This window comes from Salmo salar, chromosome 22 (genome assembly GCF_965601325.2).
Source record: "Salmo salar chromosome 22, fSalSal1, whole genome shotgun sequence".
Lineage (NCBI taxonomy): Eukaryota > Metazoa > Chordata > Actinopteri > Salmoniformes > Salmonidae > Salmo > Salmo salar.
In genome coordinates this window covers 24,925,419-24,947,593 of record NC_138312.1, presented here as the reverse complement: position 1 = coordinate 24,947,593, position 22,175 = coordinate 24,925,419, and the positions used below count along the sequence as shown (strand labels likewise).

General features: G+C 43.7%; 1 protein-coding gene across 9 annotated transcripts in view; it reads right to left on the bottom strand.

Annotated features, from left to right (window-relative positions):
- ephb2b (eph receptor B2b) overlaps positions 1 to 22,175 on the bottom strand; it is a 171,713-nt gene that overhangs the window by 13,632 nt on the left and 135,906 nt on the right. For 4 of the 9 annotated variants that reach the window (XM_045705124.2, XM_014166655.3, XM_014166649.3 and 1 more), the window contains exons 6-11: positions 5,892 to 6,016; positions 4,692 to 4,854; positions 3,601 to 3,709; positions 3,256 to 3,323; positions 1,581 to 1,703; positions 1,177 to 1,424 (exon numbers count right to left, since the gene is read on the bottom strand). In XM_045705124.2, coding sequence (XP_045561080.1) covers positions 1,177 to 1,424; positions 1,581 to 1,703; positions 3,256 to 3,323; positions 3,601 to 3,709; positions 4,692 to 4,854; positions 5,892 to 6,016 — 836 coding nt within the window. The remainder of the gene's footprint in view (positions 1 to 1,176; positions 1,425 to 1,580; positions 1,704 to 3,255; positions 3,324 to 3,600; positions 3,710 to 4,691; positions 4,855 to 5,891; positions 6,017 to 22,175) is intronic. The other 5 variants (XM_045705126.2, XM_045705123.2, XM_014166654.3 and 2 more) reach the window with 3 other exon arrangements.

Here is a 22,175-nt window from a genome sequence, read left to right as displayed (position 1 = left end):
TTCCATATTTTATAATTATGCTGTTTTCACTCACAATTGATTTAAAGTGAAGTAAAACTAATGGGGGGAAAAATCCTTTATATTTGTGAAGATTTCCATAAATCACTATCTCTTTTCCACTCAGTTTTTTACTCCTTACTTCAAACCCCCGATGAGTCCAATAAGAGATGAAAGCTTTTGGGCACCCAGTCATATCAGGAAAAACATGCTCCCATTCAGCTGACATGCTACAGACAGACGCCACAGGATTGGCTGACAGCTGACAGCAGCCTCTCATCTACAAGCCAACTTCATTCTTTGAGAGCTGACATGTTTGCTTCTTAACTCTCGCTAATAACTTGAAACCCTCCCAAGGTGAGGTTAGCTATCTGGAATGCATTTTCTGAGATATGCGTCCTATGAGTTCTGTATTTCATAAAATATGTTTGACTAAATGTTAAGATGCTGAATAACATGTTAACAGAGGCATTTTGCGACATACGTAGAAAGCCCTACAAGTTTATAGGTCCTTTTCCTTTTCTGTGACTCAAACAGGAGGACTGAATGTGGGTTAGTATGATAAATACAAAATGAGAGCATGACTAACTTCACTGAAATGCTAGCCTCACTCACCAGCAGCTGGTGAGCTACTGTACTTAGACTCCATTTTACTGTAGTCAAACATGGGGATCAAGGGGAAATACTGTATAACAGCCAGCGCTAGAGGCAGCATAATATAAATCAATAATTGGACCAGACAGACACTCAGAGAACATTAATACTGCAGCTTGATTGGGTAGAAAATGCTCACTCTAAGGACACGCTCTAAGGCTCACTGATGGACACTATGCTAAGTAAAGAGGAGTTCCACATGATAAATGTTCTGCATGTTAATGTTCACTTGAATCTAGATGGGTTAGCATTAGGATGTGTATTTATCAGTCATTTCCCAATGTGTGTTCGTGTGGGAGTGCGTGTGCGAGTGTGTGTGTGTGTGTGTGTGTGTGTGTGTGTGTGTGTGTGTGTGTGTGTGTGTGTGTGTGTGTGTGTGTGTGTGTGTGTGTGTGTGTGTGTGTGTGTGTGTGTGTGTGTGCGTGCATCCATGTGTCTGCATGTCTTTGTCTACCTGTCTATCTGCATAGCCATTAGTGTTAATATTTGACTCAGTGGGACAAAGACAAACAGTGTGTAACTCACTCTGAGGAAGGAGTCCAGCGATCCGTTCTCCATGAACTCAGTGATGATCATGACGGGGGCGCTCTTGGTGACCACACCCTCCAGGTGGATCACATTTGGGTGGTCAAACTGACCCATGATGGACGCTTCAGACAGGAAGTCCCGTCTCTGCTTCTCTGTGTAGCCCGACTTCAGCGTCTTGATGGCCACAAACATCTCCCTCTTGCCTGGGAGCCTCAGGTTCCCACTGCAGACCTCCCCGAACTCTCCTACAAGACATAACAGAGAGACAGTTAATGACAGGAGATGTCTGACAGAGGTTACAAACATTCACATTATGAGCCAAAATGTAGTCCCTAATTCATTGGAATACAGACAACATTCAAAATATTTAGTTGTAAAAAATTACTGGCCTTTCTCTTTACCTGCGCCAATGACTTGCTCAATCTTTACAAAGGAGATGTCAATCTCCTTAGCAAACTCCCTCACAGCCTCGTTGGGGTCCTCATATGTAAACGGATCGATATATATCTTCATTCCTGGAGTCACTTGGAAAAAGAAGAAGCCGATATAATTTTGTATTCTGACATACACACACACAAACTCTGCAACCGTGTCTGTATTTAACATTCAGAGTGTGAGTAGCCAATGCAGTATGTTATTATGAGAGAGTCAGAGAGGTTAGTGTTAGCGCAAGGTAGGAACGGTAGGTTTGGCTGGGGGTATCAGGACTATAATAATCAATGGGCAATGACATGGTATTCCCAGTAAGTTATTGGCAGTGATAAGGCAGGTTAATGTATGAATAAGCGCCATAGTGTCATAGCAGACCATTAACACCCAGGAGAGGCAGCCAGTCACTATACCAGTATTTCTCTATGCTCCAGAAAATAAATTGGCTTTCTTAACCTCTGATGCCAGGTAAATTAGCTTAAGGTGGACTTTAAGTGTTCAGTGACTTAAGTGTCCCAGGTTTCAAATCCGATTATTCTTGCTCTTACTTCCACATCTGGCCTGAGGTTTTTTAGTACAGTCATGAAACCTGCATAGCAGACTGAACTGAAGAAGTGTTCAGGAACAGATGGAGAGCCCCTTGAAAGTCCCCAGTCAGAACCCTCCTATCTCTTCCCAAACTTTAGAGCGATCCAAAGACCACCCACCAGAGCATGGCAGAGACCACCTGACACTGGGGAGGACAGCCAGAAAAACTGTGACCATCAGTGTGGGGATGAAGACACACACAGGGGAGTGGAACGGTATTATTAGCTGTGAAATGCCCTCAGCCTCTCTGGCAATAATCCCCACGGAATTACACCCTGGAAGAAACAAGTTCTGTAAATACAGCATTTACTGCAATCTGATTTTATTGATTACACATGGGAAAGCTGTCTATATTGATAAGCCTGGAAAGCGGAAGAGCTAAATAGAAAAATATATAAATAAATCAAACTGAAATAAGCTCAGCGAGGAAATATATCAGACCCTTTCTTTTTTAGCTAACCGACGGAGGGAAAAATGATAAGCCATAAGCTCCCAGAGAGAGCCAAACTAGTTTAAATTGCGGCTCCTGAGCTCCAACTTGAAGATTAATTTCTGTTTCATGGAACTCTGGGCCAACATGGAAAACAAAATAATGAATAAAGGCCATTTCTTCACAATCTCCTTAGAATTGTTCAGCAATGGCAAAAGTTGTGCGTGGTATTAGCATGTTAATGGACTTTAACAAGCTATGAGAAGACTAAATGCTATTTCTACAACAATGGAATTAGTTGACTATGAAATGAGACCATACAGCCAACACACACTTGTACACAAGCTATGTTGGGATAAATCCTAGCATGAAGACGGTTGAAGAAAACAAGAGACAAGATTACCAATGGAGAGGTGAGAAGAAGCACAAGGTTGGGAGGTAGCCAAGGACACTAGAGTGCCAGGTGGTAGCCATGGAGACAGGTGTGTGAGGCAGCAGAGGGTTGAACGTTAGCCATGGAGATGACTTTGTGAGCCGGTAGCCATGGAGACAGGTGTGTGTGTGTGTTAGCAAGAGTGTGGGGGAGGTGCAAACAGTCACAGAGTGAGAGCGAGGGCTGGATTACTCACTGTGGCCGCTGGTGTAGTGCTGCAGCTTGTCTGTGTACTCCGAGTCTGCTCTCTCAAAGCCACGCCTCCTGGGAGAAAGACAAAGAGCTATAGCGCTGGCCCAGAGAGGGGGTGTGGTCTATGCACCAGGCCTACCCGCTCCACAGCTAGCTAATGATCACTAAACACAACCAGCCTATAAACTATAAACCCCACCTTAACAAGCTACAGCACCCATTAAAGTACACTAACGAAGTCGGGGAGAAACAAAAAACACTAAAGCGAACGTGTCTAATCTGGCTGGCTTGTTTGACTGTTTTGTGATATGCGGCATTGGTTGGCTGGACTGATGCATGAATGACTCACCGGTTGCAGACGATGACGATGACAACCACTGCGATGAGGAAGACCAGACCTGCAGCTGCAGAGCCGATGATAAGAGGCAGCTTCTCCTGAATGCTGGTGTTGTACTCCTCTGTGATTAGACAAACACACACAAACACACCATCACACACTGAAACATATGGGCCGGTATCTGAGCAAATGCATATGGAGCAAACAGTGGGTGACAGACAGACAGACAAACAGACGGTTGGAGAGACCAATGGGCATCTTGGTTGGCAGCACAAGACCTCTCTCCGAAGCCCACTGAGCGGGCTCAAATGCCATCGATATGGCCGCCCGCTCGTCTGGAACTGAGAGAGCGTGTTTGGGAGAGACCCAGCTCCCTTCCCTCCAGAGCGTTGCCAAACACAGGGAATACAGCATGGCAGTAGGCACATAATCTCACAACACCACCTCATGTCCTGACTGCTCTGTCTGGGGTGGAGACTGGGGAGTGCTGTGTCATGGGTTGTGTCACAGGGTGGTACTGTATGCATCAAACTGTAATGCTGGGTTCTCTTTTGTCTGGCAGCGTGCTGGCTGCTTGCCGTGGAGGAGAAGAGAGCAAAGGAGAGATCAGGCTAATGATGGCCCTCGGCACTGCAGGTAATGAGATGTTTAGAGAACACCCAGGTCGCTGTGCTAACATCAGATGAGCTGCTTAGGAGCCAGGGGAGAAGCTAATCTGCCAAGCACTGTCCTTCTATACAGATTAGACACTAACCTGATGTATGGTTAGGCCACGCTTAATCAAGTACAGTCAACTACAAAAATATCTACATTCATGCATTACCCATCTTATTCAATGGCAGAAAATAACTTCCCTGTGAGTTCTGCTGAGAAGATAATGAATGAAATCCACATAAATAAAACAATGGGTGTACACATTGTTGGAGAGTTGTCTTGTAGAATGCATCTCAGACCATTTCCCCATCAACATCCTTGTGTCTGTTGGGTCATTAGGTCTATGTTGTAATGGTCCAGGTTGGGTTGATGGGCCATGCATGGGATGTGATAACTCTGCATCTCTCTATGCTCTATCTGAGCTGAGGGAATGTTAGCTGCACCCTCACCCTCAGTCATGGTTTGGAAGTAGAGCTTGCCGCTGTAGCGGCCAAATCCAGCCACGGTCCGGGCGCGAACCAGGAACACATAGATTGCGCCTGGTTTGAGACCGCGGATGACCACTGTGTTGGTCTGGCTCTTTATGATGGTTGAGTTGTACTCTGTCTGGTCCTGAGAGAGTAGGAAAGAAAGAGGGAGGAATACAAATCAGTGCCATCCACAGAATAATTACCATAAGCATGCAATAATTTAGTGCCTTAGAAAAATAGGCTGATGAGCAAAGTAACTAAGATAGAGACTCAAATGTTTCTAACACTGATGTATCTATTTGATCAAGCAGAACGAACAGAGAATGAAAAGCAACAGCCGGAGGCAGAAAGGATGGCAGTTTCAGGTCAGCTAGAATTAGTTTGTTTGAGCTGTGAGTTCTGATGATCAGTGCAACTTTTCGTTGCCACACCGGTTCATTCTCTCCACAAAGCTGACAGGTCTGTCTGGAAGAGGAGACTAAAACTGTGCCGGCTGCTGCCTTAGACCAATCACTCAGCAGCATGATTACAGTTGTGAGTTCTAAGCCACGGCAGGGGCCGGAACAATTGTTTTGACAGCTCTCCTCAGCAGTGTCTGAGAAAATAATTACACTAAAAAGTGGAGCAGCATGGTGCGCAGTCACAGAGGAGTCCTCAATGAACGTTGTGTGTGTGTGTGTGTTCTGGTCTGCTTGTATCTAAGTGTGTGAGCATGTGTTTGCGTGTGGTAGTATTTGTGACCGACCGACCGCCTTGACAGACAGACTCCTGTCTGTCAAATTTATTGTGAGGAAGTATGCTGTCTGTTGAATACTATTTTTATGGCAGTCAACGCTCCATTGTTTCAACCGCAAATCTCTCTGGAGGGCTGAGAGCGGTTTCCTTTCCCATTGACTGACCGTGATTATAATTGAAAGGGATCAAGCAGAAGTTGTACGCGGGATTCAGAAGCTATGTCTGCCTGCCTCAGTGAACACACTGTACACCAACAGGCAAAGATGTTCTGAATTTCAATTTGATAAAAAAATGAGGGCTCGTTTTGCAGTCAGTGGATACCTTACTTGGCCCTGCTGAGCTGAAGGACGGGCAGACTCAATTATATCTTCATGTGTGTCTGTGTACATGGAGCTGAGATAGAGCAGGCTGATTGTTAATGGGCAGTGTGCAGTGGGTACCTACCTTCTCGTAGTACTGCAGTTCATAGTCCAGAATGACTCCATTGGGCTGGGCTGGTTGAGACCAGGACAGAGTGATGCTGTCCACGGTACGACTGATCTGGTGCATGATGGACACTGTCGACGGAGCTGCAGAGAGAGTAATAGATAGAACGGGAGAGATATACAGACACAGAGGGAAAGAAGGAAAGTGCATAACAAAAAAAATGTAGCATCACAACATTCAGTCACAACGATTAGCTCTGAATCATAGATCTGAATCATATAATTAGTTCAGAATCATAGATCTGAATCATATAATTAGTTCAGAATCATAGAGCTGAATCATATAATTAGTTCAGAATCATTGATCTGAATCATATAATTAGTTCAGAATCATAGATCTGAATCATATAATTAGTTCAGAATCATAGATCTGAATCCTAAAATCTCATCAAACAGATATCAAACAGATGCCTACTTCACTGAACTATGTAACGCCATAGTAATAGTGATATGTTGATAGTTGGTCTCATCGTGACCAGACATGCACTGCATGTAGACAGGTCACAACATACATTATTTGAGGGGACTTTCCAGCACTGACTCAGTACTATTTCCATGATTAATCCGTGCTTCCCACACTGTCAGGGTGTGAGCGCAGTGTCTGTCCATCTGGCTGGCTAGCAATCATTCCCCTGGCCGCATCCTCCTAGCAAGACAAATTGCGGAGCAAGCCCATTTTGTAAGGCACATAAAACCAGAGAAAATCACCAGAACCACAAGTATGCCATACACAATCGTCATTTAGTTTTTTTCAACCTTCTATTTGTGTAATTGCAGTCTATGTTTACGCATATTTCTTGTGGATGACAACTTAATACACACTAGTAAACGGTTTGAAAGTGCAAGGACAAGAGTCATGGTCATGGTGGAAAGATATAGAGAATTATAGCATTTATTTTAATCACATAATATGTGGTAATCACTGTGTAGGAATAAGCCAGATCCTTTCAGCAGTAGTTGAGCCGTAAAGGACTGTTGAGTGGGTAGGGTTGTTGGCTGCCTTTATTCTAACAAAACCAAAGGACAAAACTTACAACTTTCTTTTTGGTAAGGCTAAAGGGTCAGGGGGCATTCTATCCACGCTCCCTCATACAGCCATTAACATTAGTGCAGGGTGCCGTGGGTCACAGTGAAGATAATGCAGAAGGTTAAAGTGCTGTCTGGGGCTGGGAGGGCAGGATTTATGGGTCCTGGGCCTCAGCTGCACACACGGCCTTCAGCCAGCAACACAGTGGCTCCCCAGAGCTCCAGCCATAAAGACAGAGGCCGCCCCAGCAGCACGCGCTCTCCATGGAAAATCCCCTGACTGGAAAACCCTCCCATCCTCCCTCACTCGGCCCCACCTGCCATTATCTCGGAATCTAGGGGAGTGTGTGTAGTTAATATCTCATATATAAATCTCAGTGTTCATTTATTTTGTTGTAGTTCATGTAACAAAATGCTGCTAATTGCTGATGCTATCCACCACGCCATAAAAGCGCATTTCAGATGGGGTTTTGATTAAAATGCACATGTTCAGTACTGTAGTGTAAAGCCCATAACAGATCCCAGTGACCAGTGTGCTGTAAGACATGATGATGGAGAGGGCATTTTATGGCCTATTCATTCTCACCAGTGTGTCAGCCTTGCTTCACATGCCCTCTGACCCCAACAGAAGCCTCCATACAAGGACACTAATCATGAGATACTGTCTAAACAGGGATGTCCCCATATGCCATCAGCCTTAAACATAAAGCGTGTACAGATAATTAATTGTCAGCCTGCAGTTTCATCTCCTGCAGCACTTGCACAAAGATAGCCTGCGATTCTGCCATGAGCATACATCATCCTCTTCAGAGAGACCCAGAGGAGACTGGAATACCAACAGGCATCTCTTCAATCTCACTGTCCATTGACTTTGTTTGCAGTCACAAGACAGCTTAATAAGACAAATAATCACAATACCGGGAACTCAGGAATATTACAGATGTACATATATTCAGGACTGCATGCCACTTGCTTTTTTGTCCATAGCATTTCCAGTAGACAAGCAGTGTAGCCATCTCTGGCAACCTAATCCCAGGCAGGGCAAACAGACAAAGGCAGAGTACGTCTTCATGTACAGAGGATGGACACATGCTAACTTAAAAGCTGTCCAAGAAGGACACTGTGATTTCCTCCACTGGAAGGACGTCTTCCGGACTGCAGCATGACAGAGGAAATATCTGTATCTCACCAAACACAACTATTGAGGAAGAACTAAACAGGACAACAGAGACTAAAGAAGACGCAAGACATATTGTTACTGGTGATACGGGGAAAATGTGTGTGGCGTGTCGACTGTACTGCAATAATGGTATAATTTTCCACTTGATACGCCAAAGCACAGAGAGGGCTAACAGCAGAGTTTCTGCCATGAGGAGGGTGATAATCACCAGCTAGTAAAATATATAGTAAAATAGTCATGGTGGAGCATTCCAAATAATTGCTACTTGAAACGGTACAGCGATGAGGACTATTTATCTAGAATTCTAGGTGTTTAACTTTTTCCTGGCAAGCCTTGTGAGCTGACACACTAGAACGATCATCCAGCACAAAAGAGGGTTCAGAGGGAGCGTGAGTCTGTGAACAAACTCATCAGGAACAGATAACGTTTGCATTATTTTATCTCAACTACATCCAGGCCCAGAGTTTCTGAATAACATCCCAACATTTTGGAAGGTAAACCAACAATACTGTGTTTTCTGTAGATGGGAGGGTTGTGGAGGGTATAGAAGAGAGGGTTTACATGAGAGACCTAAGGCGACGCATGCGGAACGAGAGAGCTCGGTTTGTTGTTTTTGTAAAGTTTTGACAGTGTTTCCTCGCAAAGTTTGGTTAATATACTTTTTTTGTATCCCGCGATGCGGTTAGCCTCAGTTGCAGTGACCGCTACCGTCTGTCCAGACCAAAAACTCTGAAGTTGTTTGGTGTAGCTAGCTACTAGACTAGCAGGTAGCTATCAAGCTAGCAGGGTATTCCAAGAATAGCTTGAATACATCCAGCGATGCTGTTAGCCCTTGTGGCTGGGAAGTGTCCCAGGTGTGTGGTTATATTCCCTGCTGCCTGTTGCTGTTTCGCTGCGACCTGGCTGGAACTGCGTGGTATATCTAAGAACATCAGTCGACGCTGTCACCATGCGTCGACTAATGTCGACGCAGAGGACAGTGTTTCTCTAGCACAGGTGAAAGATGTGCTAGAGAACCACCCGCCAAGCCCTCTTTTACGCTACTGCTACTCTCTGTTTATCATATATGCATAGTCACTTTAACCATATCTACATGTACATACTAGCTCAATCAGCCCGACTAACCGGTGCCTGTATGTAGCCTCGCTACTGTTATAGCCTCGCTACTGTATATAGCCTCGCTACTGTTATTTTTCACTGTCTTTTTACTGTTGTTTTTATTTCTTTACTTACCTATTGTTCACCTAATACATTTTTTGCACTGTTGGTTAGAGCCTGTAAGTAAGCATTTCACTGTAAGGTCTACACTTCTTGTTTTCGGCGCACGTGACAAATAAACTTTGATTTGATTTGACCAACAACAAAAAATTCTACAAGGAGCTGTTTCAATAGCAGGAGAATAGCTTCAAGAGCTTTGTCTAAATATTGGTGGATACAACAAACACAAGAATGGATGATCTGACCAGAAAAGTGCAAATGGTTGCATTTCTAACCCAGGGAGAGCTTGAAGTGATGAAGCAGGACTGCAGCAAGATGGACATTAACTGTACGACCAAGAGAAACGACATCAGCACTGTCTATAAATCTATGTTAACAATTATAGGGAAACAAGATTATCTAGAAGGACAATCAAGGTGAATTAACATTGTTCTGGATGGAATCCCAGTGTCTCCACATGAGACCTGGACTGATTCTGAGGAGAAATTGAGGAAAATGATAACTGAAAAGCTGATGATGGATCACAGGGAGATTGAGCTGGAGCACACCAAGAGGACTGGAAAAAACCTAAGCTTGGCTCGCAGTCGGTGTTCCAATTCATCCCAAAGGTGTTTGATTGGGGTGGAGGTCAGGGCTCTGTGCAGGCCAGTCGGGTTCTTGCACACCGATCTCGACAAACCATTTCTGTATGGACATCGCTTTGTGTATGGGGGCATTGTCATGCTGAAAAGGGCCTCCCCAAACTGTTGCACAGAATCATCTAGAATGTCATTGAATGCTATAGCGTTAAGATGTCCCTTTACTGGAACTAAGGGGCTTAGCCTGAACCATGAAAAACAGCCCCAGACCATTACTCCTCCTCCACCAAACTTTACAGTTTGCACTATGCATTTGAGCAGGTAGCGTTCTCCTGGCATCCGCCAAACCCAGAATCGTCCGTCGGACTGCCAGATGGTAAAGCGTGATTCATCACTTCAGAGAACGCGTTTCCACAGCTCCCGAGTCCAATGTCGGCGAGCTTTACACCACTCCAGCCGACGCTTGATATTGCGCATGGTCATGGAAACCCATTTCATACATTTGTATATATAGTGTTTTTTTGTTTGGACAAATTAACAACAGACTACTATCATGTTTATAGGAAAGGGCACTCAACATGTAGGCCTACTGCACTGACACAAATGACTGATGATTGGCTGAAAGAAATTGATAATAAGAAGATTTTGGGAGCTGTATTTTTAGACTTCAGTGCAGCCTTTGATAGTACTGACCATAACATGTCATTGGAAAAATGTATGTGTTATGGCTTTCCATCCTCTGTCATATCATTGGTTGAGAGCTGAGCTATCTATCCAATAGAACGCAGAGGGTTTCATTAATGGAAGCTTCTCCAATGTAAAACATATAAAGTGTAGTATTCCGGAAGGCAGCTAGCGGTCTTGGCCCTTTACTATTCTCTATTTTTACTGATGATCTACTAACAGCATTAAAAGCATCAAAGCCTGTGTCCATGTAGGCTGATGACTCAACCACATCTAGTGAAATCACTGCAACCCTAAACAAAGAGTTGCAGTCTGTTTTGGAATGGGTGGCTAGTAATAAACTAGTCCTGTACCCATCTAAAACTAAAAGCACTGTATTTGGTACAAATATTTCCCTATGATCTCAGTTCTAGACCTCTCAATCTGGTAATGAATGACGTGACGGTTAAGCAAGTTGAGGGGACTAAACTTCTTGATGTCACCTTAAGACTGTAAATTGTCAAAGTCAAGGCATATTGATGAAATTGTTGTAAAGATGGGGAGAAGTCTATCGGTGATAAAGAGATTCTCAGCACTGTTAACACCACAGTTGACCAAACAAGTCCTGCAGGCTTCAGTTGTATCTACGTAAATACTGACTTGCCTGGTGATATTGTCAAGTGCTGTCAAGAAGGACCTAGAAAACCTGCAGCTGGCCCAGAACAGTGCAGCACGTCTTGCCCTTCAATGTACACAGAGGACTTATGTCAACCGTATGCATGTCAGTCTCTTTTGGTTCAAAGTAGAGGAGAGACATACTAGAAGCATTGTATTTGTGTCTGTCTGGTCTGACAGACATACTTACCCCACCATACATGCCACCAGGGCACAGTCCACAAATCCAGAATGAATTCAAGGCAACACACAATAGAGCCATGATCACATGGAACTCTCTGCCATCTCAAATGACAAACAGCAAAATTAGCTTTAAAAAAAACCAACGAATAAAACAACACCTCTCCCCTATCTGACCTAAATAACTCTTAGGCACATGGATGTGTACTGATGTGTGGGTAACTGTCAGTAATGAGGGTAACTGGGGCGGCAGGTAGCCTAGTGGTTAGAGCTTTGGACTAGTAACCGAAAGGTTGCAAGATTGAATCCCCGAGCTGACAAGGTAAAAATAAGTCATTCTGCCCCTGAAGGTAGTTAACCCACTGTTCCTAGGCCGTCATTGAAAATATGAATTTGTTCTTAACTGACTTGCCTAGTTAAATAAAGGTTAAATAAATAAATAAAATAAAACTGTCAGTAATGAGGGTAACTTTCAGTATGAACCATTTTTGGCTTTATTGTTCTTATTTTAAATGTGTGTAGTTCAGTCCTTAAGCTGTTCTAGTCTATTCATGTTCTGTATTATGTCACGTTCTATGTTTTGTGTGGACCCCAGGGAGAGTAGCTTCAGCAACAGCTAATGGGGATCCTAATAAAATACTAAATACTAAAGGTAGTGTATTACTGTATGTAGTATTGTCAGTGCTGTTTAATGTGAAAGTGTAGTGAGTTCCTGTAAAGCCCTTGGATCTGATAAAAGACTTTGAGGCTTCAGGCTCTATTCTAGCATGACGCTCCGGCTGGGGCCCAGTAACAAAATATAAAAGGCTCTATTTTGTGCAACATCCCAATAGAAGTTTTACTGTTGTGTTTGAACACCTACTGTAGTAACTTCCATAATTAATCAAAGATGGGCTTTACAGAGTTATTCAATCCATGCCAATGTAATGGGGCATGCTTTTGCAAACACAGAGAATCAATTTCCTCAGGCCACTGATCGATCCCATGTACATCCTCTACCCAGTCTACTCTTTGTTCTATACTCTTCTAGTCTGCTACACTCATTTGGTGGGCTTTACCTTCCTCCCTCCACTGCATGTGTCCCTCCCTCCCTCCACCTCCTCCCTGTCTTCCGCCAAGAATGCTGGTCCCCTTTCAGCTCAGCCTATTGATTCTGTTCCCTTCTGAGCTTGATGGGCATCTTCATTAAACGAGCTGGTAGACTGAGACCAGGCTGGCCTTTGATGGCTGATAGGCATGCAGGATGGGAGAGGCACAGGAGAGGGCCCCGCTGCCCATCACATCTCACCCTGCTTGGGCCTGGACAGGGCCTGGGTCTGGGTGCAGGACCACGTTGGCCAGCTGGAGCTTCTGCCACCACAGAGACAGAGAAGCAGCAGCCATTACAGAGCCATGCTCCGAGGGGTGGGAGGCACAGTCATTATAGTAATCACAGTTGCAGTTTGTGGTTGGGAGAGACAATGCCACTTCAAGTAATTTCCCCTTTCTCCCTTTGTTCCCCTTCCCATCTTTAAAACCATGCACTATTACAATGAAAATCTAGTGAAATGCCAAAGTCTGCTAAAAAAAACAAGGTTGGAGAGACACAACAGTCAACCTTCTATCTTGGTTGTTGAATCTGGGAAAGTGACTTGGATTTAGGACTTCTCTTTGAATATCTGACTTGCCAATATGCAGCATGGTCAATGACCATGTGGCTATGATTTGATTTGAGGTTCTAGTGCAGGGAGAAATGCTATGATTTGGGGGGTAGCGAGAACAGATCAGCCCTCGTAAATCCCTGTCCCCTTTCACAGTAAAACTCTGTTTCCTCCACGGCACCGTCTCTCCCAATGGGCCAGCCAGCTGCGCCTCCACCATGCAGTCAGGCAGCCTCCTAAACAGGCTGCTGGTGCTGCCTGCACTCTCTCTCCCTCCGACTGCTCTCCGTTTACGAGGCATGCTTCGAGAGCTCTTAAAGGGGGAGGCCTGTATTTGCATATACTTTTAGCACGCTGGCAGCCGGCCCTGTTCCCCATCTGCAATGAATTGTGGGTTTTTACGTCTCCAAAGAGTTTCCAATGCAGTAAAGCTACACAAGCAAGATTTCAGTTCATCAAGCTTTAAACCATCTGCGCTGGAAAAGATTGGGGCCTTAATGCACTCGTACACAAAAATCTAATTTTAAAATAGGCACTCCAGGGGCTTAAGAAGTTTCAGATGCTTACAGGGAGGTTAGATCTAATCTAAGCACAGTACGCCACCAAGTAGTTCTGCTCACCCAAGACCTAAAGCAGAGACTGGGAGAGGAGTGAGGGGACAGTGTTAAGGGGCAAGGTGGGAACTCTCTTTGCAGTCACTTGGCAGCCACTGGTAGCAAATACAATATATTTTCTCTGCTGGGCTTGGGCCTGATTGTTTATTCAGTCTGGGCAATAGTTTTAGCAGTACGCTACATGTATGGGCATCAAAGCTCTGACTCACAGGCTCTAGCCTAGCCACAGTTAGTTTATTTGCATTCAGATATTCTGTATCTGGCTTCTGAACCGGCTTCTTCAGGAGACAGCTGAGTGAGCAGGGGTCACTAAATCAGAAGGACCGCAAAAGGGTTCTACTATTACTTTTATTGTACAAGAATCAGTTCTATGAGTTTGAGTTTATTTTGTCAAGTGGATAAGACACTTTTGACCTTAAAAGGGTGTAGGCCTTCAGAAGAGCCTGAGCGGATGCTATAATACAAAACCATTGTCCTGGATAATCTACTGTGTACCGGAGATTGAAAGACTGGATACAGAACATTTGCTGTAGTTACACTGCACATGCATTAACTTTTGTTACCCACTTATACATTTCTTATCTGCATTTACAGATAAGGATTTACTATATGACACACAATGGCCAGGAATTAAAATAGATGATCTCAGCTTGAACTCAATTTACTTAAATCCTCAGAGTGAATCATGGGAAAGACATGTGCATGTAACGCATGATCTTAGAGATTCATGCTTTTGACCTCACCTATGTCACACTGAAAGGGAAGACAATATTTGAAAGGACACCAAGGTTGTTGAGGTAAAGAAAGTGGTCCCTCAGATTCCAAGAAAAAGTATTATAAAGGTTAAAGTTTAAATTAAACAATAGTGACTTTGTTTTGTTCCAGTGTGAATCATTATGTCAATATTGGATTTTCTACACTTTTCTAGGTAGTCATCACGCTTCTGTAAACAAAATAGATAATTGCTTCAACATTTTTTATAGTGGTGTGTCAGAGTCGACACAGACATGCGCCTCTTTGTGTGTATGTCTGTGTCTGTGAAGTGTGTGTATGTATGTGTGTGTGTGTGTGTGTGTGTGTGTGTGTGTGTGTGTATCTGTGAAGTGTGTGTGTGTGTGTGTGTGTGTGTGTGTGTGTGTGTGTGTGTGTGTGTGTGTGTGTGTGTGTGTGTGTGTGTGTGTGTGTGTGTGTGTGTGTGTGTGTGTGTGTGTGTGTGAGAGAGGTCAGTATGTACCCACATACAGTACCATCTCTCTGCTGTAAATTTGCTTAGAGCAGACACTTAAATCCTCATCCGTTCCGGCACATAAAAACACTCATTCCTGTTAAATGGCTCCAGAAATAGAAGAGAAAGCAATTCCAAATGTAATCAAAGCAGAACAAAAAGACCAGACAGAAACATAACACATAAATATTTCAGAGAGCATCTTTCCCTCCGATATTTCAACAAGCAGGAGATTAATTAGAGACCAGAGGTGGAGAGGGATGGAGGAGGGAGGAGAGGTAAAGATAATACAGTCCCCTTTTTCCTGTCTCCCACTTTGTTCTTACAATGTCTTCAGAAAGTATTCACATTCCTTAACTTTTTCGACATTTTGTTGTGTTACAGCATGAATTTAAAATGTATTACATTTAGAGTTTTTGTCACTGGCCTACACACAAAACACCATAATGTCAAAGTGGAATGATGTTTTAATTTTTTTTTCTAATTAATTAAAAATGAAAAGCTGAAATGTCTTGAGTCAATAAGTATTCAACCCCTTTGTTATGGCAAGCCTAAATCAGTTCAGGAGTAAAAATGTGCTTAATTAATGGCTCCTATAGGAGAAAACATAGAATGGATCAACAACATTGTAGTTACTCCACAATAGTATCCTAATTGACAGAGTGAAAAGAAGGAAGCCTGAACAGAATACAACTACTCCAAAACATGCATCCTGTTTGCAACAAGGCACTAAAGTAATATTGCAAAAAATGTCGCAAAGCAACTAACTTTTTGTCCTGAATACAAAGTGTTATGTTTGAGGCAAATCCAGTACAACACATTACTGAGTACCACTCTTCATATTTTCAAGCATAGTGGTGGCTGCATCATGTTATGGGTACAGTATGCTTGTAATCATTAAGGACTGGACAGTTTTTCAGGATAAAAATAAGTGTAATGGAGCTAAGCACAGGCAAAATCTAGAGGAAAACCTAGTTCAGTTCGCTTTCGAACAAGACACTGGGAGATGAATTCACCTTTCAGCAGGACAATAACTTAAAACACAAGGTCAAATCTACACTGGAGTTGCATACCAAGAGGAAAGTTAATGTTCCCGAGTGGCCGAATTACAGTTTTGATTGAAATCTTCTTGAAAAAAATCTATGGCAACCGTGAAAATTCTTGTCTAGCAATTATCAACAACCAATTTGACAGAGCTTGAAGAATGTTGAAAGAATAATTGGTAAATGTTGCACAATCCATGTGTGGAAAGCTCTTAGAGCTGTGTTTCCAAAACTCGGTCCTCGGGACCCCAAGGGGTGCACGTTTTGGTTTTTGCCCTAACACTACACAGCTGATTCAAATTATCAAAGCCTGATGATTAGTTGATTATTTGAATCAGCTGTGTAGTGCTAGGGCAGAAACCAAAATGTGCACAGTCCCGAGGACTGAGTCTGGGAAACTCAGTCTTAGAGACTTACCCAGAAAGTTTTTTCTACAAATGATTGACTCAGGGGTGTAAATGGGGTGTAATGGGGTGTAAATGAGATATTTATGTATTTTATTTTCAAAGAAAATTCAACAATTTCTAAAACATGTTTTCACATTTTCATTAAGGGGTGTTGTGTGTAGATGGGTGACATTTCATTTTATTTAATCAAGTTAGAATTCAGGCTGGAACACAACAAAATGTGAAATAGGTCAAGGGGTAAGAATACTCTCTGATGGCACTGTAAATGTAAAAACAGAAATACGACTGAAAAAATATACACAATAACATGAAGAAGGGTGTTTGCCAAAGCATTGTAATTTGTATTACAGATATATCATTTGGTCTTTGCATTAATTGATATTTACACCCAACTGTGGTTTTCTTCATTTTAAAATAGAAATGTCCCCTTTCACTCACAAGACACATTACTTATATATGTTTCGTTTAACCAGCAGTGAAAATGTGAAAGCTCTTCAACCAGAAAATCAGGTTGTGCACAATCTCTTTTAGAGTCAGTTATTCTGACCTTTTATATTAACAAATTCCAAGCAAAGATGTTAAATTATTCATGACTTATGCTTTACTCACCATCTCCACAAGCACACTGTGGGCAATAACAACAGTGAATAAATGACTGCATTAGCGCAATTTATTTACACATTTCAGCATCAATCAGAGCTATTGTGGCCTACAACAATTAGTTCCATCCTCACATTATACAACCCCTTACACTCCACTGGGCCAAAAGGGCCAGACTTTTTAACCCTGCTTGGAACTCATGCAATCTCTATTGCCAACTTCTTTCAAAAATGTTCACAATTTAGTTAAACTCCAGACACAGTATATGATAAAACCTACTGCATGACCTTTGTTTTTATATTTTTGTCTTGCCAAAACATAATCAATAGGTTATTCATACAATTTTCATTTTGTCTGAATAAAATATGTAGCATTGTACAAAGTATTGATTTATGAATGTGGAGGGGGAAAAGGCTTAATAAAGTGCCAATCTATGCTCTAATTCTCTTAGGGCAGGAAGTAATTAAATGCATATTGAATGCGTAGTTTATCTAGCTAAAGTCATCTAACCCTACAGTTAGCTAGCTCTGCAGTCTGCATACCTAACGCCATATGCAAATAAAAATCACACAATCTCTGCTCTCTCTCCTTCCACTAGTTGGTCCTAAGTAGTAGCCACAGTCTGTGCGTACTGTGCTGGCTGGAGCCCCAGTGTGTAGAGCTGTGCCACTCTGTCAGGGCTGGGCTGTGCTCCAGGTGTCTACAGAGGCCTCCTGTCTGTCTGGTCGCCTGACCCACACTGGCACCTTCCATATGTGCCCTTCCTGACACCTTCTGTCACTGTCACACCGCACACCCTGCATCCTACGCTTGCTAGCCTGGCAGCCTTTCTCTGCCCACTTCCCTCTACTACTGAATGCTGGACACATTAGCAGCACTGAAGCACAACAGAGGCGTGGAAAACACCCCCTTTATTTAGAGCTGTAGTTTAGAAGGCATGAATATAAAAGCCAATCATAAGAGGAATTAACCTATGAAGAATCAAGAGTATCAAATTTGACCTTAAAGAGCTATTTTCATTGTTTTAGCTTGCTTTCATTTAGTTGTGGTGGCATTGGACAATGTCGCTACATTGGATAGAGCATAAACATTTCTTGGCAGAGGTTTACCGGGCCCTACACCAGTGTTCCTCAGCAATTCCCATTGGAGCAGCCAAGCCGTCCCAAGTGGCCTGGTTACAGTTTGTTCCTAGTGGCTTGGTTACAGTTTGTTCCAAGTGGCTTGGTTACAGTTTGTTCCTAGTGGCCTGGTTACAGCTTGTTCCTAGTGGCCTGGTTACAGTGTGTTCCTAGTGGCCTGGTTAGTTCATTCCTAGTGACCTGGTTACAGTTTGTTCCTAGTGGCCTGGTTACAGTTTGTTCCTAGTGGCCTGGTTACAGTTTGTTCCTAGTGGCCTGGTTATAGTTTGTTCCTAGTGGCCTGGTTACAGTTCATTCCTAGTGGCCTGGTTACAGTTTGTTCCTAGTGGCCTGGTTACAGTTTGTTCCTAGTGGCCTGGTTATAGTTTGTTCCTAGTGGCCTGGTTACAGTTTGTTCTTAGTGGCCTGGTTACCGTTTGTTCCTAGTGGCCTGGTTACTGTGCGTTCCTAGTGGCTTGGTTACAGTTTGTTCATAGTGGCCTGGTTACAGTTTGTTCCTAGTGGCCTGGTTACAGTTTGTTCCTAGTGGCTTGGTTACAGTTTGTTCCTAGTGGCCTGGTTACAGTTTGTTCCTAGTGGCTTGCTTACAGTTTGTTCCTAGTGGCTTGGTTACAGTTTGTTCCTAGTGGCCTGGTTACAGTTTGTTCCTAGTGGCTTGCTTACAGTTTGTTCCTAGTGGCCTGGATACAGTTTGTTCCTAGTGGCCTGGTTACAGTTTGTTCCTAGTGGGCTGGTTACAGTTTGTTCCTAGTGGCCTGGTTATAGTTTGTTCCTAGTGGCCTGGTTACAGTTCATTCCTAGTGGCCTGGTTACAGTTTGTTCCTAGTGGCCTGGTTACAGTTTGTTCTTATTGGCCTGGTTACAGTTTGTTCCTAGTGGCCTGGTTACAGTTTGTTCCTAGTGGCCTGGTTATAGTTTGTTCCTAGTGGCCTGGTTACAGTTCATTCCTAGTGGCCTGGTTACAGTTTGTTCCTAGTGGCCTGGTTATAGTTTGTTCCTAGTGGCCTGGTTACAGTTCATTCCTAGTGGCCTGGTTACAGTTCATTCCTAGTGGCCTGGTTACAGTTTGTTCCTAGTGGCCTGGTTACAGTGCGTTCCTAGTGGCTTGGTTACAGTTTGTTCCTAGTGGCCTGGTTACTGTGTGTTCCTAGTGGCCTGGTTACAGTTTGTTCCTAGTGGCCTGGTTACAGTGTGTTCCTAGTGGCTTGGTTACAGTTTGTTCCTAGTGGCCTGGTTACAGTTTGTTCCTAGTGGCCTGGTTAGAGTTTGTTCCTAGTGGCCTGGTTACAGTTTGTTCCTAGTGGCCTGGTTACAGTGTGTTCCTAGTGGCTTGGTTACAGTTTGTTCCTAGTGGCCTGGTTACAGTTTGTTCCTAGTGGCCTGGTTACAGTTTGTTCCTAGTGGCCTGGTTACAGTTTGTTCCTAGTGGCCTGGTTACAGTTTGTTCCCAGTGGCCTGGTTACAGTTTGTTCCTAGTGGCCTGGTTAGTTCATTCCTAGTGGTCTGGTTACAGTGTGCTCCTAGTGGCCTGGTTACAGTGTGTTCCTAGTGGCCTGGTTACAGTGTGTTCCTAGTGGCCTGGTTACAGTGTGTTCCTAGTGGCCTGGTTACAGTTTGTTCCTAGTGGCCTGGTTACAGTGTGTTCCTAGTGGCCTGGTTACAGTTTGTTCCTAGTGGCCTGGTTAGTTCATTCCTAGTGGCCTGGTTACAATGTGTTCTTAGTGGCCTGGTTACAGTTTTTTCCTACTGGCCTGGTAACAGTTTGTTCCTACTGGCCTGGTTAGTTCATTCCTAGTGGCCTGGTTACAGTTTGTTCCTAGTGGCCTGGTTACAGTTTGTTCCTCGTGGCCTGGTTAGTTCATTCCTAGTGGCCTGGTTAGTTCATTCCTAGTGGCCAGGTTGCAGTTTGTTCTTAGTGGCCTGGTTACAGTTTGTTCCTAGTGGCCTGGTTACAGTTTGTTCCTCGTGGCCTGGTTACAGTTTGTTCCTCGTGGCCTGGTTAGTTCATTCCTAGTGGCCTGGTTACAGTGTGTTCTTAGTGGCCTGGTTACAGTTTGTTCTTAGTGGCCTGGTTACAGTTTGTTCCTAATGGCCTGGTTACAGTTCATTCCTAGTGGCCTGGTTACAGTTTGTTCCAAGTGGCCTGGTGTAACGACTGCCGTCGCAAGAAAACCAAGATGCAGCGGAGGTTGTGTGTTCATCTTGATAATTTTATAAAAATGAACCACTACAAACAAAACACTTGATAGCAACGACAGCAAACAGTCCTGTCTGGTCCCAACTGAACAAAACAGAAAACAATCCCCCACAAAACCCAAAGGAAAAACCTGCTCCTTATGTGTGACTCCCAATCAACAACAACGAACTTCAGCTGTGCCTGATTGGGAGTCACACACACGGCCCAAAACAAAGAAATACAAAAAACCTAGAAAAAGAACATAGAACGCCCGTCCAATGTAACACCCTGGCCTAACCAAAATAAAGAACAAAAAACCTCTCTCTATGGCCAGGGCGTTACACCTGGTTACAGTTTGTTCCTAGTGACCTGGTTACAGTGTGTTCCTAGTGGCCTGGTTACATTTTGTTCCTAGTGGCCTGGTTAGTTCATTCCTAGTGGCCTGGTTACAGTTTGTTCTTAGTGGCCTGGTTACAGTTTGTTCTTAGTGGCCTGGTTACAGTTTGTTCTTAGTGGCCTGGTTACAGTTTGTTCCTAGTGGACTGGTTAGTTCATTCCTAGTGGCCTGGTTACAGTTTGTTCTTAGTGGCCTGGTTACAGTTTGTTCTTAGTGGCCTGGTTACAGTTTGTTCCTAGTGGACTGGTTAGTTCATTCCTAGTGGCCTGGTTACAGTTTGTTCTTAGTGGCCTGGTCACAGTTTGTTCTTAGTGGCCTGGTTACAGTTTGTTCCTAGTGGCCTGGTTAGTTCATTCCTAGTGGCCTGGTTACAGTTTGTTCTTAGTGGCCTGGTTACAGTTTGTTCCTAGTGGCCTGGTTAGTTCATTCCTAGTGGCCTGGTTACAGTTTGTTCTAAGTGGCCTGGTTATAGTTCGCCCTGGTAATTTAGGGGATAATTAAGTGGTGAATCTTCCCCAACTGTATGATAGTGGTGCGCCAGATTACAGCAGCCACCCATGAGCGGAGTAATGGGATTCAGTCCCACAATGAGCTGCTCACCCGATAAGAAACCAATTCAGTCGGTCTCCTTCCTCCCTGTATTAGCAGCAGCTTCCCTGGCTCACCTTCGGCTAATGATACGCCTAAACAAACATGTCCTCTACAATTTAATAGAGCTACACACAGTATAGAACATAGTCAGAAGCATAAATGAGTATATGGACTATGGAGGTCTGATTCATCAACTGCAGGGCTCCATGGAAGTCCCAGGCAGAATGCTAATGGTTTTGATTGAGGGATGAGGGAACATTGTTGCATCGACCATACGTACACTGTAACTATTGATAACCAGGGCAATCACTGTTGAGCAAAACATGACTATCCTCGCACCTACTGTAGAATCAATGTGATTCACTGCCTGTAAGGCAACACAAAATGGGACACTATCATTGATCATCTATACCATTCATTATCTATTTTGTGATTTGTGTAAAAGACTTCCCCGGCAGACATGACTGACACGGTGATAACATTAATTCCTCTCAGAACCACAATGTTTATCGGTCGCTCATTGAAAGCTCTGGTGATGGGCTTGTGTGTGTTCCTCATTTAATCAAACAGCCCTTCAGTGTGTGTGTGTGTGTGTGTGTCCGTGCATGTGTGTGTGTGTGTGTCTGACCAGAGACGTGAAGTGGACTTAGACTAGCGGTCTCTGTGTCTTTTAGAGCTCAGGACAAAATCACATGCTGCCAGTGAGATGTCAGGGATGTGTCTGGTTAAACACTTAAAGGGGGGTGGTGGGATTTTAGCAACCATTTTAACCCCTAGCAATGATGATGAGAGAGAGAGATTGTGTGTGTTATGAATGATTAACCCCCATTAATCATTATGAAAGAAAGCTAAAGGCTAGCTTTGTCTTCAGCCATTTGTCCCCTGTACCCC